We start from the raw sequence: 15,974 nt of genomic DNA, 5'->3' as shown, positions 1-15,974 counted from the left end.
AGCAGAAATTTATATATATATGGATGTATACATATCCCTTCCACCCCATCCCCTTTCTTTTTCTTTTTCTTTTCTTTTCTTTTTTTCTTTTTCTTCTTTTCCTAAGGACTGGAGCGTGGCTTTGGCGCAGCTTCCGGACTCTTAGGACACATGCATCATTTAAACAGCATACCTCCAAAGTGGCCCGAAGCAGCTTTATTTTGGGCTGTCTTTATGGGCCCAATGTAATTTTCCTGAACTCTCTAGTTCATCATAGGTTTGTGTGATAAATGGGAGTCCCTCCATTTATCAGAGCCTTCCTCCCAGATAACAAAGAGTTAAAAGTTGGGAGGGGTACATTTTAATGAGGGTTTACATCACAGCTGGTGAGATGGGCAGTTGGGGAGAAGTGCGAACTTTTGAGGGTTCTAAGAGAAAGGTTTTTAAAAGCCTGGATGCAACATGAGGCTTTTGTCTGCCTTTTTGAGTCTGTCTGTGTGGATCTGCCTGCCTGCTTGTTGGCTGATGGTAGCCTCTGACTCTCGTGAGGCAGACCATGAGGAAGTTGATGGAGCTAGATAATGGAGTCCAGGTTCCCAGCTGTCCAGAAACATCAAGGACTACAATTCCCATCTGAGCTGTGAGTAAGATTAGGAACATGTACTAGTCAGTGGTGTCAGGACTTTGGTTTGTTTTACTGGCGTGGCTGAAATGATTGTACTCTGTAACTTACAATTTCTGTTTGTGCCCGGAGGACAAGTTGGTCCTTGATGTGGTGATTTACTTTTACTCTAGAACTCCTTTAGTTAGAATAAAAGTTTTCTTTAAAGTACTCTGCTTCTTGCACTCCTTTTCACATTCCTTAGCTTGGCTAGTTCTTTCCTAAATTGGCAAGAGAAAATGTCAGTGGAATTCCCCAGCCAAGTCCTGATGTGTTGCTAAGAGGGGAGAGGATAATTCATCAGGTGGTGGAAGCAGTGAGGTTTATGTTAGATTAAAAAAAGGGGTCTCAAGGGGTCCCATCTAGCTCACAGGAGTGGAGGGGACCCCAGAGAACCTTCACATGATGGCTTCTATGTTCACAAAACACCATAACAGTTGGTGCCAGTGTTGCCTCATCATTACCAATACACCTATAGCCAAAAGAAAAAAATGGAGATTAAGAAATAATAAACTTAATGCAGTATTTCCTATATATAAAACAATCATTTTTACAGTGTTCACTGTTATTCAGGACATACGCTGAGATTGCGGGTTTTACTTATTTATATGATTTCAGTCTTCAGTTTAACTGCATCTGGCCCAGGGCTAATCTGATCAGTAACAATAGTGATGCAACAGTCACTGATAGCACAAACTGCCTGGGTGAATGGTGAGATGAGCAATTCTTGTTATGAAACAATACCTTTGCAGTTTGAGGAATTTTAGGAAGACCATGGATGCTCCAGTAAATCAGTCACCCATGTGTTCACAAAGTGATGCTACCTCTTAGGACCAGGGTTTAGAAATGTAACTTTTTGAATCATGCAGGCTGAGGGAATCTGGGAGTCATCATCCAAAAATGTTATTTCCCAAGCTCTGGTTAAAATGTCTCTACTGTAGCTTGGTGAACAAGTAGATGCTGTGCTCTTTTTAAAAGGTAAATTAGGGAAGAATGGAGATCAGATGGCAGGTGATGCAAAAGGCCCTTACTTGCCTGACACCTTTGAAAGCTGTTGCTTGTCACTTCTGCGCTAGATGTACATACTTGCTGACCTAATATAACACAGCTCCCTGAGTTCAGTTCATATCATCTAACTCTATTTTTTCTTACAGATTTTATCCAGCAAAGAGTGCAAATCTATCCTGCTCCTATTCAATTATTCTTTAATCTTCAAGGCATGTAAGTGGAGAAATAGTAATACAGCTGGGACTCTACAGATTCTTCTTTGGCCTGACCTATGAAACCGTGTACAGTTACAAGTATATCACATCACTTAACATGTCCCAATGATTTTTGTGAAAGGAGGAAAAAGAAAGTGAAGAAAAGGGTGAGACCAAACCAAAGGGACCTGGTAGAATATAAGAAAAGTGAGAGGAACCTGGCTGGATCATGAACCAACTAGATCTAGTCTGGCATCCTGTTTCCAAAAGGAACTCTTGGAAGAATATTGCTAACAAGGGTGGTCTCAGCTGTCTTCAGCACACTACTTGTCTGTGGATCCTTCTGGAGTAGAATGAATGAGACCAGGACTTATTTGGAAATACTAGTCATCCTATAGATACATAATCAGAGATGATACTGGATTTCTTTTGTTGAGGAAAAGTGTTTTGTCACTGTATGCAAGGACTATTAAGAGACAAGTGGAAGAAGGCAGAGAGATTAGTGTTTTGAAGAATCTGACATAAACAGTTCATTCTGAGAATCTCTAGGGCAACTACCATGTAAGTCTGCATTGAGGAAAATAAGACTTATCTGTCCCATCATCATGAATTCCACACATGTTACAGACAATTCTCTCTGCCTTTGGGAAAAAGTGCTGATTGGGATTGTCCTCACAGTCCTCGTAGTTGTGACTGTCTGTGGCAATGTTATGGTGTGCCTCGTTGTCTCTTTCAACCGAAAGCTCCGCAGCCTGACCAACTGCTTCATTGTCTCCTTGGCCTTCACAGACCTGCTACTGGGCTTATTGGTGCTGCCTTTTTCAGCTACCTATGAGATATTCTCCCATGAGTGGCCCTTGGGCATTACTTGGTGCAATATCTACATCAGCTTGGATGTCATGCTGTGCACGGCCTCCATCCTCAACCTTTTTGTGATTAGCCTTGACCGGTACTATGCTATTACAGCACCTCTTCGCTACCCCACTGTGGTCACTCCCCTCTGGGCGGCTGTGGCTATGGTCCTTATCTGGGTAGTGTCGCTCATGGTCTCATTCCTACCTATTCATTTGGGTTGGAACACCAATGACACAACTATCCAGAACACGCGCTTAGTGGATGGAAAGCAGGAGTGCAAGCTTGAAGTCAACACTCTGTACGTGCTGGTGGATGGTTTGCTTACTTTCTACCTCCCTTTGGTTGTCATGTGCATTACATATTACCGTATATTCAAAATAGCCAGGGAGCAAGCAAAGAGGATCAACTACACCAGCTGCTGCAAGACCGTCAGGCATGCATTGCCTACTGTGAAGGAACATAAAGCCACTGTGACTCTTGCTGCTGTGATGGGAGCCTTCATTATCTGCTGGTTTCCTTATTTTACTGTGTTTATGTACCGAGGCATGCAGGGTGCAGTGTGTGAAACCTTACTGACCATTGTTCTGTGGCTTGGATATGCCAATTCAGCCTTGAACCCTATCTTGTATGCTGCACTGAACAGGGACTTCCGGACAGCTTATCAACGGTTGCTCCGGTGTAGAAAAATGGGGCCAGAAGCCAGAGAGATCCCCCTGAACCATGAGATGAGGGACAAGACCTGTACCCAGGCACAGTGTAAACTGGAGGATAATGCTCTACAGCTGCATGCAATGAATGGGAAGCGAAACCCTCTTGTTCAAGACAGTGTAGAAAGGTAAGATGTTTCTTTCTGATACTGGTTGTCATTATTGACATTGTTCTGATGGTAGAAAGAGAACTGAAACTGAACAAACACTGTTTTGATTCTGGATTCATGTTAAATTTTAAAGTGGCACTCACTTCACAGCCAGATTTAAGGGCCAAGCATGTACTGCCAGAGAACAGTGAAATATGTTAGAGTTTGTTGTGGTAAGTGCCTTCAAGTCAACTCCAATTTATGGCAATCCTGCCATCAGGTGTTCCTGGCAAAATTTCTTCAGAGAGGTTTTCCATTGCCTTCACAGTAAGGCAAGAGAGTGTAACTTGCTCAAGGTTACGTGGTGGATTTCCATGGCTGAGCAGGTATTCAAACCCTGGTCTCCTGGAGTCTTAGTCCAACATTTCAACTACCATACCACAGTGGCTCCAACTGTGAGGACTCCATTCAGGAATCATTTCCAAAATGATTACTTTAGCAAGCACAGGAAGAGACTGCCTATTTGATCTCTTGATTCCTAATATGCTTTTTAAAAAATAGGAAGTAACTTTCTTAGAGGCATGTTCACAAATTCTTATACTAGAAATTGTATCATTTATGCTCATAAATTTCATATCAGTGTACATAAGGAATCTCTTTTTCTGTAACACCTCTTAAGTGTGAGTTTTTTAAAAAAGAAATGGACATGGTGAATCCAATCTGGAGTCCCAATCTGGTTGCATATAAATAAGATGATGATGATGACAACGACAACAACAACAACAGCCCATTCTGAATGAAACACCAGTCACTTGGATTTGAAAGTGATTAGTAAAGGGGGAAAGAAAAAACTTGTATTACAGTATGTTTCCCTTTGAAACGTGGGCCTGATACAGATGGGCCCTTTGTGGCATGGCGATAGCGATACTAGGGTTAGGGACGGCATGGCAACCTCATGGTCCCTAACCCTAGTATGGAGCAGCAGCATAACAATGGTGGCATCCTATATAAGTGCCTGTGGCATATTCATGATGTCCGCCCTGCGGTGCAAAAAGAACCCAGTTTTTCCGGGTTCTTTTTATTCCGGAGGGAAGCTGTGTGGTTTGGCAGCTGCAGTTTTCCTCTTGAGGGAATTAGGCCACCAGCATGCCACCCCTTTGGGGCAGTCTGTACTGCGCCTTGGCTACCTTTCACTGGCAGACCACTACATAGGCCAGTATCCTAGGTGAGGGGAAGGGAGAAGGTGATGAGGCATTCAGAGAACACATGGCTGCAATTCTACAGATGGGGAAGAGAAATGAGGTTGCTCTCCAAGATCTCCAGCTATGGCATTTGAGTGCAATTGCATATTCCTATACAGTATCAGAACTAAGCTGCAGTATGGGAGGAATTGCCAAATATTTATTGTTCATATGGATGTTGTCACTCCCTGGAAAGGATGGTGGTGCCATTGAAACTAACTGTGCTAGTGAGCCTTACTACTGCTTGGAAACCTTTTTCTCAGTGGGGGATTCTGGGAGTTGTAGTCCAAAACAGTAACTTTTTAAAGCTCTGATCTCTCTCACAAGATCTCATATTTAATGTGTCACCCAAGCTTCATCATATTAGTGGAAGCTCTCCAGAGTGACAAGGCTCCAGACAGTGCTAGCAAATGGGGAACTGGCTGCCCCTTGTACCCCACGTGTGTATGTCACCTGTTGACCTATGGTAACCCCATGAATTTCACAGGGTTTTCTTGGACAAGAAATATTCAGAGGTGGTTTTACCAGTTCCTAGCTGCCAGCACCTGATATTCATTAGCAATCTCCCACCCAATTACTTACCAGGGCTGACCCTGCTTAGCTTTCAAGATCAAATGAGATCTGGCTCCTTAAAGGTATGGCATATGAGACTAATGGCAGGGCCAGTATTTGGTACTTTCACTTCCATATTGCTTGGTTGTACAGTGAAATGAATTAAAAAATGACCTGTTTGAGAGTAATAACTAATTAATGGGTTCATAATAATTTGTTATTGGGAAAGCTTTTGTTGTTCTGAAGTGACTGAATAACAGTTAATATTGAAGCAAAGTAGATGTTTGAGAGGAAAAGGGATAGACTGACACATATTCAAGAAAAGAGATCCTAGGTAATGGGCAGTAAAAAGAGCTAGTGAAAGCTTAAGTGCATAATTTCCTAAGCAAATAATGATCTAACTCTTAAGACTTTGATTCTAAGAATTTGGACGGAACTGATAACCTGGTTGTAGTGCTTGTATTCCTAGAAAGCCAAGGAAAAGGTGGTGGTGGTAGTACTCCTTTTTCCCATAGGTGCTTCCAAGTTCCAGATTCTTCCAAAACTTTTATCTAAATCTGGCGATACAACTTGATCAATAGGCCAAAAACTTTTCCACTCGGCAAATAGTACTTGCTTTTGCAACCATGGTTCCAGGAAGTGCCAACAAAGGCTTAATTCTTCTTGTTTTCCCCTACCTGATGCTGGTATAAAGTCATAAAGCAAAAAAACCTTTTGCACCTCCAGCTTTCTGTTGCTATCACTCTTGGCTTCACCTTCTCTTTTACCTCTCTTCTCATTCTGCTTTTTACTTCACCCCATCCTCTGCTTCTCTTCTTCCTCCTCCTTTGTTGTCGTGTGCCTCCAAGTTGTTTCTTGACACATGGTGACACTATCATGGGGTCTTCCTGGCAAGATTTAATTCAGAAGAGGTTTGCCATTGCCTTCCTTGTGGCTGAAAGCATGTGACTTGTCTAAGGTTTCATGGCTTCAGTGGGTTTCATGGCTGAGTTGGAAATCAAACCCTGGTCTCCAGAGTTGTAGCCCGGCACACTCAAACCACTATGCCATGCTGGCTCTCTTCCTCCTTCTTACCCTTTTCAATTATGTACTTAAGGTAAGAAGTTCAGAGAAGAGTTTGCTTGTTAGAAACTTAGGCCTGATCTAGATGGGCCTTTGCAGCGCCCCCATCACATGCTAGGGGTTGGCCGAGGGCACACCGCCCATACTGGCCTCAGCCCTAGCACGTGATGAGGGCATCAAAATGGCAGCGCCCTATACACATGGGCACCGCCATTTTGACGTGACAGACACTTAGTGTCCGCACGTCATGCCCCCATAAGGACATCACGAGTGCTCCATTGGCACACTGCGACATCCTTACGGCACCGCAGGAAGAACCCGTTTTCCAGGTTCTTTTTGCTGAGTGAGGGAGCCGCGTGGTTTGTCCGCTGCAGCTCCCTCGCACAGCAAAACAAGGCACGTACAGACTGCCTTTTTTGGGCGGTCTGTATCCCACCTTAATTATTAAAACTGAGGATGCCCCAAATCATATTTAGAATCCTTGGCTCCATCCTGCCTGCAAAACTTGCCCACTCCCACTGTCTTTTGCATACTACACTTCTTGACTGGGAGTGAGGAGGCAGAAATGATGCAGTGATTCAGGTGTACAGAAAAATATTCTGCACTTGCTCAAAGACGCTCAAAAATTCAGATTAAGATTCTTCACTCTCGACTCACTGATCGATCTTCATAGCTCCACCTATTGCTCCATTTGCGGTAAATCAGTGCCCTTTATGTGAAATAAAACACTCCCTATTAACCTTTAACAAAAAAAGTATTTGAAGATTGAGTGTATGTTATGAAATATAGGGGGGTTAGTTCTATATATTGTTTAATTGTATTTTAAGAAGAGACTTTTATATTTTTACCTTTTTGTAACTGTTTTAATTATATTTATTTTAATTTCATTGTATTTGTTTCAACTTCTGCAAGCTGCCTTGGGTCCCATTATTGTGGAAAATGTCTGGATAGAAAATAAATAAATACATAAATAAATAATAGGTGGAGGTTGAAGGAAAAGAGACACATCTGATTTCAAACTGAACTGAAGAGGTTGTAAGATGGGATCCCATGTTTTGGGATAATGTTATCCAACCTGTCCATTCCCAGACATGTTAGCCTCCCACCATTCCCAGGCAACAGGCCTACTAATGGCTTTATGGCCCATGTGGGGGGAAATTCCATGTTAGAGGAAGGGAACTTTAAAAGTACAAAAAGAGACTATTTGAAAGCACCATTAACAAAAACGTGCTTCATAAGGTCAACAGTGGAAAATGCCATGCCATTGTATGCAAACCCCATAGCCCAGCCCATCACTAATGTTTTAATCAGTGACTTAATTAGCAATAACTTGCCAAAGTGAACCATTTCCATTATTAGTGTTGTTGTGGGAATGTTATGATAGAAGAATCAGTGATTCATTTTTTCTTTAACTAGCAAGGAGCCAACTGATAAACAAGCACTATCAAATTATTTAACTTTTTGTTGCACTTACCTTTTTAAAATGCAGTATCAATGTATTTTCTCCTCCACTTCAATAATCTCACCAAGTATTTAGTAAAGTTTCCAAGAGCAGAGCCCCTTGTTGTTGTCACTTGGCTCACAGTACAATCCTTTATGTCTACCCACAAGCATGCTTTTTGGAGCTTTCTTCTGGGTAAATGAGTATAGCATTGCAACCTGAATCAGTTGGACAAAGAGAATAATCTTACTTGCTTGAGTACTATGTTTAAATAAGAATATGGCTCTTTAAAATCCCTCCTTGCACACATTTCTGAAAATCTGGCCCAATAATTTATTTTGCTGCCATTTTCTAAATGAATGTGAGTGCCTAATTAGATGCCATGCTGTTCATACAATTTGCAATAGAATGAAAGGCTTTGGAAAAGTAACTTGCAGGTGGGAAGGGAGGGGGGTTGAGCCTCTTGCCATTTCATTCCCAATCTAGATTTTGGGGGGGCGGGGGGAGGGGTTGTACCTGGTATTTGAAGTAAGGGCTTTCAGTCTCCCCCTAGTAACCGCAGTCTTCTTTCCTCTATAATAAGATAAGATCATAAAATAAAAACTCTAAGAGATGGCAAATGAAAGCAAGCATGAGAAAAAGTCATTATGGAAATATTTAGGTGTACCTGAATAGTTTAAATCACTGATGACTGTAAGCTAAACATATTCAGCAGTAGCCATGTTGGCCATGCAGAAAAATACAACAAAATATAAAATATACAAAAGAGTGATACCTTTATTTGCTAACCAAAATGCAGAAAAAATATTATGCAAGTGTTCAAAGCTTCACTGGTTTCTTCATCAAGCAAAGTGTTTAAAATTATAGAGGAGAAGAAAGGTGATGAAATTAGAGTCACAAGCTTATACTGTGTCTCAGATGTTACTCTGTTGTCAATTAAGATGGTATTGAGGCATCTCAATATAGGCAGAAGCTATTTTCCTTCTTGGTCATGTGGAGACCAGGGACAAAGGGCAATAAAAGACAATTAAATTTCAATTCCATTAGCAACAGAAAAGTAACTTGTGTGGATTTTGGAATTTGTTGTAAGCTAAACTGACATCAATTTATAATAGAATCATGAGAGAGGTTTTAAAAATGGAAATCTCTAGGAATCTTTCAACCTTGAACAAGTTAAAGGCTGCACAATGGCTCAGACAAAAAATAGACCACAGAGAAACTTTATTATCCAAAATGTTGTATGCAGATCCCTACATTCAGAGCGTTCTTTAAAAACTGCTGCCATGCATCCCCTTTGTTCTCTACAGTAAAAGTCACCTTGTGCTGGATTCCTGCAGTGCTGTCACTGGAAAGGCCACAATCAAATCAAAACATGGTTCTTGCAAACTGTTTTGATATGTCTGTATCATTGATATATTGGCTGGGAGCATAGCACTCTTGTGTTATTTGTTAAAACATTTTAACCAGCTTTCATCCTTAAAGCTCAACAAATAAATATAGATAGAAAAGTTAAATATAATTTAAACAATAAAATCAACACAACACACACACACAATGCAATCAGCTGCACCAGCCAACTAGAATACCATGGCAAACACAAAGGGGATAAACCAACTGCTGTGCTTGGAAGGTATTCCATGAGACAGATGCCATAACAGCGCTCTTTCCTGTGTTGTTATGTAGGCTACAAACCTCTATGTGACATACATATACACCTGCATATGTACTTAGGGAGGCATTGTGCAAAGAAGAATACAGTACCTCCTTGTACAACACATGTTATCCCAGCTATGCAACAGCAGCTTAGGGAAAGGAAACTCTCAAGTGTAGTTCTTTCCTTCCTTTTGGCCATTGACTGGGTGTACTGGGGCACTTAGACATATTCCAGATACCCATAAAACTGAGGAAAAGGAGCAGCTTCTCCATCTTCCCCAAGTGCACAGGAGCAGCTGGAACATTCATTCATTCATTCATTCATTCACACATTAATAATAATGATAATAAAATTTTATTTATACCCCACCTCTTCAATTAGATTGAGGCAGCTGACAACATTAAAAGACAATAAAACACAATATCCCACAAACCCACTCACCTACAATAAAAACGATACAATTAAATTATTAAAATAAATTATTAAAATAAAGCAGGCAGTTGTGGGAGGCAACTGAGATGCTAATCTGGGAAGGCCTGCCGGAAGAGATCTGTCTTGACCGCTTTTTTAAAGCAGTCAAGATTAGCAATATTCCAGATCTCCGTTCCATAGGCCATTCCATAACGGGAGTGGCAAAAGAGAAGGTCCTCTGGCTGACTTCAGCCAGCCTAGTTTTTGTTGGTTATGCTGGCTGCAGTTACTCAGAATACCTTCTCCTCTGCCGCGTTACGGAATTCCCAGAAACACTCCCACAGCTTGTCAGTAGCCAGGTTTTACCCTTGCAATGATGGTATAAATATACTTTTCCAGGTCTTTTATTGCCATAAAGATGAGACAGTTGGGATTGGACAGGTGGGATTGGACAGACATGGGTGTCTTGTGTTTGAAGGCATCCTCTGCTTGAAAGGCTGCCCAGTCTTTGTTGAATATGAGTGACTACAGGAAAAGAGATCAGAAAAAGTGTACACCAGCAGTGAGCATCTGAACAGCAGAGTGAGCAACAGGCACATACATCATGTACACATTAGCATATGAAGATTTGATGCTAATCGATATCCTCTTTTGTCCTCTTTTTAGTCATGCATTTTCTCCTTTTTGGCTACGTAAAAGTAGCCATCATACATGGGAAATATCAAGGCTATAGGATTAAAATGAACTAATAAAGTAACAAAATGGGTTGGCATCTACCACATCTAAATTGACCCTGGACGTGTTCTGCAGATTGTAGCTTTGGCCTATTAGATATAAAGAGCAATGTGCTCATTTTCACTGCACACGGAACTACATTACTGGTCACAAATGAGGCTGTTTTGAGTTGTAATTCTGGTTTTCCTCAGTGTTTCATCTTTAATCTAGAACTGGGTGATACAAACCAGAGTTCATGGAATAAAGCGTGTCACTGTGTTGCCAAGGTGCAGGAGAGAGAAAAAATAACCTGAAGCACATACATCTCAATTATATTATTTTCTGATGGCACTGACAGAGCTTTCTTTTTTCTCTTTCTTTCTCTCTTGCCCTCCCCCTCCTGTTCTTTCTCCTTTTTTTATCCCTTTTCATTTTTTTCAGCTCTGGCACCTTTTCCTAAACTACAGGCAGGCCAGGCCATTAGCTGTGACACAATTCTAACTGTCCTGTGCCAAAATCCACTGAGGGACAGAAAGACACAGTTAGATTTTGTGCTTTGGAAAGATTATAAGAAAGGGTGCTTGGGTGAGTATCTGTGTTGTGTTGTATCTAAAAAGTGAAAAGTCTATTTGTTAATGTTGACTGTCATTTAATCCCTTCTATGGCCAATAGCTAAGTTTTAAAATTATTTTGGGAGGTATTTCCCAGGTTGTTATTACAGTTTCATGCAGTCTCCATGGTAAGAAAAGTACACTTGTTGGGCTTCTGACTGGCACACAGCTGTGAAAGGCCTCTGCCATTTTTAAATGATGACTCTGCCTTGGATTGGATTGCCAGTCATGCTCTCAGTGCAGTGATATCCTATTTTTTTTTCAGTTGGACCCAAATCAATGTCACTTTCTTCCTCAACCGCCAATGTCTACCACTGGCAACAAACTATTATACATGTGACCAAGGATGTTTCCAGAGAAAACTGATGTTGTGAGATCTCCATGCCCCTTTCAAGGAATTTTACTGGTGGACCAAATAACATTTTCCATTGATACTCTGCTTGTGTTTCTCCCCTATGCCTTCCATCATTTTCCTTTCTATGGAAAATCTCTTAAGTAAGGAAATACAGGATATCTGTACAATGTTTTTGGACAGTAGTATGAACTGTCTACTGGAAATAGGCTAAGTTTAAGGAAGACCAGAGGAGGAGACAAACACAATACTGTAAAAAGTAAAGCTCTCTGATGCACATTCAATTAAAACTCTTAAAAGTCTCTCTAGAGCCAACGTCTAAGTCTTCCAGCAAAGCTTAAGCGCTGATATGGATAAGAGGAGGCCTGTAACAAGAGAATACCCATAGACTTCTGTCGTAGTGCCTTGGAATCCTCAGAGAATGATAAATAATAACTTCTCTTGTTCTCAGAATGGATCATTCTTTGCCTCTGAGGAATAATCTGTCTGAGTTGCTAGACTAGGCTGCAAGATGACATCATAGAACTTCCCTTCCTTCCCACCATGCTGAGTTACGTCTAACATTTCCAGAAGGAACACTTACCAAAAACTTTCTTCAAACTTGGGAGCATCCATTTTCCACAGCAGAGCCTACTCATTCATCCCATGACAGGAATGAAAATGGTATTCCCCCAAGCTTCTAATATTTATCAGATGAAAACTGGTGCAATGGAACATTTTATGACAATAATGGCAAAACTTGCCATTATGAGGGAACCCCATGAGGGAAATGTCATAAAACTAAAGTGTGGTCAGAGAATATCTGCTGAGCAAGATGAAGACTTGCCTCTTTCTGCTCAGCCTTACAGTTCTTCCTAGGTTTGAAAATCATTGCATCTTGGAGATGATTCATTGCAGTTGGAGATGGGGCTTTGCGATCATTGCTAATAACATGTAGGCCTAAATCAAATTGTTGCTCTTAAACAGAGTAGAAATTTGCTAAATTTACAGCTCCTCTTGAATGCCTCCGAAAGCAAGTGCCCACTATAAATACCTTAATTGGGGTATTTAACCCCGGAATGCCATTGCAGCTCTTTAAACTGGTTTAAAAGAAAGAGTCCTCTGCTGTCAATCAAATTAGTTCCGCTTTCATAAAAGGTGACATTTCTTGCAGCCATTGCCTAAGCGAATGGGGGCCTCCCCCTCCTTTTTAAAAAAAAATCTGACGGGCATGATGCGCATATGCTGTCAGATTTAAAAACCTCTGGTGTGTTCTTGTGTGTAGCAAAAGCATTCAATTAGTATCAGTTTGCCAAATTGAAAGGGAAACATTTGTAACACTGGCATTGTAGCATTCACATTTTAAACAATTTTAAACAAATAATTCCAGGAGCAAGAGGAAATGAAAGGAAAATGTAGCGCAGGCATTAAATAAATAATAATAAAACTTTTATTTGTATCCCGCTTTTCTGTAACTAGACAATCAAAGCGGCTCACAACATATTAAAATCCACATTTACAACATTATGTCCCAAATTCCCCCCCCCCTTAAAACAGGATTAAGCATGTTACAATTAAAATATCTATTAAAACAGAATTTTAAAAAAGAAAATATATACAATATGATGAGGACAGAGCAGTGGGCTAATGCATGATGTGAGGGGCAGTCATTCTAATTGTAGCACCCGCATATAACACAAATAATAATAATAATAATAATAATAATAATAATTAAGGTGCTGTTCCAGAAGCAAGAAGAAATGAAAGTAGCACAAGCACACACACATTCTATGTCACCCAAAAAATCATGTGCATAGACTGTCAAAATAAAACATAAAAATCCGCAGTCCGATTTCCCTTGGCAATCCCCCTCCTCTTTCTGATGCTGCCCTCCATGGCCCCCTTCTTTCCCCTGGCCCCTGCCTTCTCCTCCTCCTCCTCCTCTTTTCAGTGCTGACCTCCATGGCCCCGTTCTCTCCCCTGGCTCCTGCCTCCTCCTCCTCCTTCTCCTCCTCTTTCCGATGCTGCCCTCCATGGCCCCCTTCTCTCCCCCGGCTCCTGCCTTCTCCTCCTTCTCTTCCTCCTCTTTTCAATGCTGCCCTCCATGGCCCCCTTCTCTCCCCCGTCTCCTGCCTTCTCCTTCTCCTCCTTCCAATGCTGCCCTCCATAGCCCCCTTCTCTCCCCCGACTCCTGCCTTCTCCTCCTCCTCCTCCTCCTCCTCCTCCTCCTCCTCTTTCTGATGCTGCCCTCCATGGCCCCCTTCTCTCCCCTGGCTCCTGCCTTCTCCTCCTCCTCCTCTTTCTGATGTTGCCCTCCATGGCCCCCTTCTCTCCCCCGGCTCCTGCCTTCTCCTCTTCCTCTTTCTGATGCTGCCCTCCATGGCCCCCTTCTCTCCCCCAGCTCCTGCCTTCTCCTCCTCTTTCCGATGCTGCCCTCCATAGCTCCCTTCTCCCCCCAGGATCCTTCATCCTCCTCCTCCTTCTCCGATGAAGGGGATGGAATGCTCTGCCCACTGCCCTCCATCTGACCTAAATCCCTCCCCTGAACTTGACCGAGGGCAAGTTCATATTCATGGAACCCAGGTTTTTTCAAAAGAGATGGCTTCTGCCCCGATTGCAAATTACCCACGCTAAGGGGCATTTGCCACGAAATGCTTATGCATGCCTCAAAATGGATTGTGACAGATTCGGGGTGAATATGAACTTCACATGCAAGAATCGATTCCTGATCCAGGTTAACACATATTCTGAATGGCCCCTGAGTAAATGAATTGAGGGGTCTGCTGCCATTGGCATAACACGTAAATAATTATGTGGCCAGGGGGTGGGAGCCTAATTTTAAAACTTGAGTGAGTACACTCAAAAACTGAAAGGGCCATTTTCAGATCCCTCAGACCCTTGGCAGGCTACACCACTGTACTCAGCAGTAACTGAAGTCGTTTCCAGACATTTTCAGAGTGGGTGGTGGTGGGTTTTTTGGTTGGGCTGGATTTGTTTGTTTGTTTTTCTGGTTTTGTTTTTTGCTGTTTTAGAGGAGGGCCTCTAAAAAGAGCATTTACATGCTGAAATGTGCCTCCTGGAGTTCATTTTCAGCTGTTGTTGTTGTTGTTGTTGTTGTTGTTATTTTTTCACAAATAGCATTCAGGGGTCCAAGAGGACTAATGGACACATTGTGCAGCTTGTGAGTCACACAATGTCCATCCCTCCTTTGAAATATTTATTTTCCCCACACATCACACAAAAATAAACATCAAAGCCACCAACAGACCAATGTCAAGATTTGGGTCAGAGGAGACAGTTGACGCAAAGTAGGTAGACTTGAATACACAGTGCTTTCACTCATAGTTTTTGATCTTTCTCTGCAGAGTGAGATATAGAAAGTTTATCACAGGTCACATTGTCAAGGAGAAAACTTATCTGCTTCAAAACAGGATAGCATATAACTGTGAGGGACATGCTGCCTCAATTAACCATATTTTCCCTTTCTCTGAGAGTGCCCTGTGGTCTTCTGTTTGAAAAGGGCAGACCTTCAAGGCTGTGGTACCCAGGCCTTAGATAAACATGCACACACACACATCTGGACACAAACACACATGGAGCCTAGCATTGCTCTCAATGAAGAAACCTCACAAGAAAATTTCCAGCTGAGCAGTTACTTTCAGTTGATGTCACAATTATAGTTTATCACCTCTGATCAGTCTGCTGACAATTCCTGCAGGTGTTGTTTGACTGGTAGGCAGCCACCTCTGGAATAGCTGCTTTTCAGTCATTGGGTTTTGAAATGATCTGTCATTCACAATACTTCTGTGGAAATCCCTTTCAACTATCCCAGAATATAGATGGCTTATATTTTAAGCAAGTATCCCAAATACTTAAGGAATGCCACTGTTGTAAGCTCAGGAGTACAGCTACAAGGGGAGGGGGCAAAATGAAACCATTGCTCATCCATTATAAGAATTCTGTCCCCTGCATGTGAATTTTTTTTTCTGGTCCCCAGTTTCTAGCACTACAGTAACTTAAAACTTCATTTGCGTATTTGGAAATAGGTATTCAAGGAAAAGTGTCAAGCACAATTACCAAGGGAATGCAAACACAGCAAATATAAGAGTTCTAGGTGTAGACAATTTTCAGTGTCGCACTCCCAGCAATGCAAGAAAATTGCATTGGGAGCAGAATTCTTATATGTGGGCAATGCTTTTGTTTTGCTTCCTCCATAGCTACAGCTCATGTCTGTTCCCCTGCATGTTCATAATGGAAAGTGCGTATGAATCATCTATAGAAAGTCAGAAGTTCAGAGTGTAATGGAATTAGTATTTACTGTGAATCTAGAAAAAATGGGCAGGGCTTAGCAAGGTAAGGTCAAAGTCACCTCTGCATACCGTTCCACAACACTCTCCTACTGATAAATGTACTATTTCTATTTTGCCTCAGCTTTATTGACAATGTCATAGATATTTTTAAAAA

The 15,974-nt window shown here is 41.7% G+C and overlaps 1 protein-coding gene across 1 annotated transcript; it reads left to right on the top strand.

Moving 5' to 3' along the window:
• The first annotated feature begins 2,170 nt into the window (after window positions 1-2,170).
• HRH2 (histamine receptor H2) lies at window positions 2,171-11,055 on the top strand. Its single transcript, XM_042454156.1, has 2 exons — window positions 2,171-3,532; window positions 11,010-11,055. The coding sequence occupies exons 1-2, from the start codon at window positions 2,448-2,450 to the stop codon at window positions 11,026-11,028; spliced, it is 1,104 nt and encodes a 367-aa protein (XP_042310090.1). The 5' UTR covers window positions 2,171-2,447; the 3' UTR covers window positions 11,029-11,055.
• Window positions 11,056-15,974: the final 4,919 nt, after the last annotated feature.

This window comes from Sceloporus undulatus, chromosome 2 (genome assembly GCF_019175285.1).
Source record: "Sceloporus undulatus isolate JIND9_A2432 ecotype Alabama chromosome 2, SceUnd_v1.1, whole genome shotgun sequence".
NCBI lineage: Eukaryota > Metazoa > Chordata > Lepidosauria > Squamata > Phrynosomatidae > Sceloporus > Sceloporus undulatus.
Note: the sequence above shows the minus strand (reverse complement) of the source record. Positions and strands in the feature narration are given on the sequence as shown.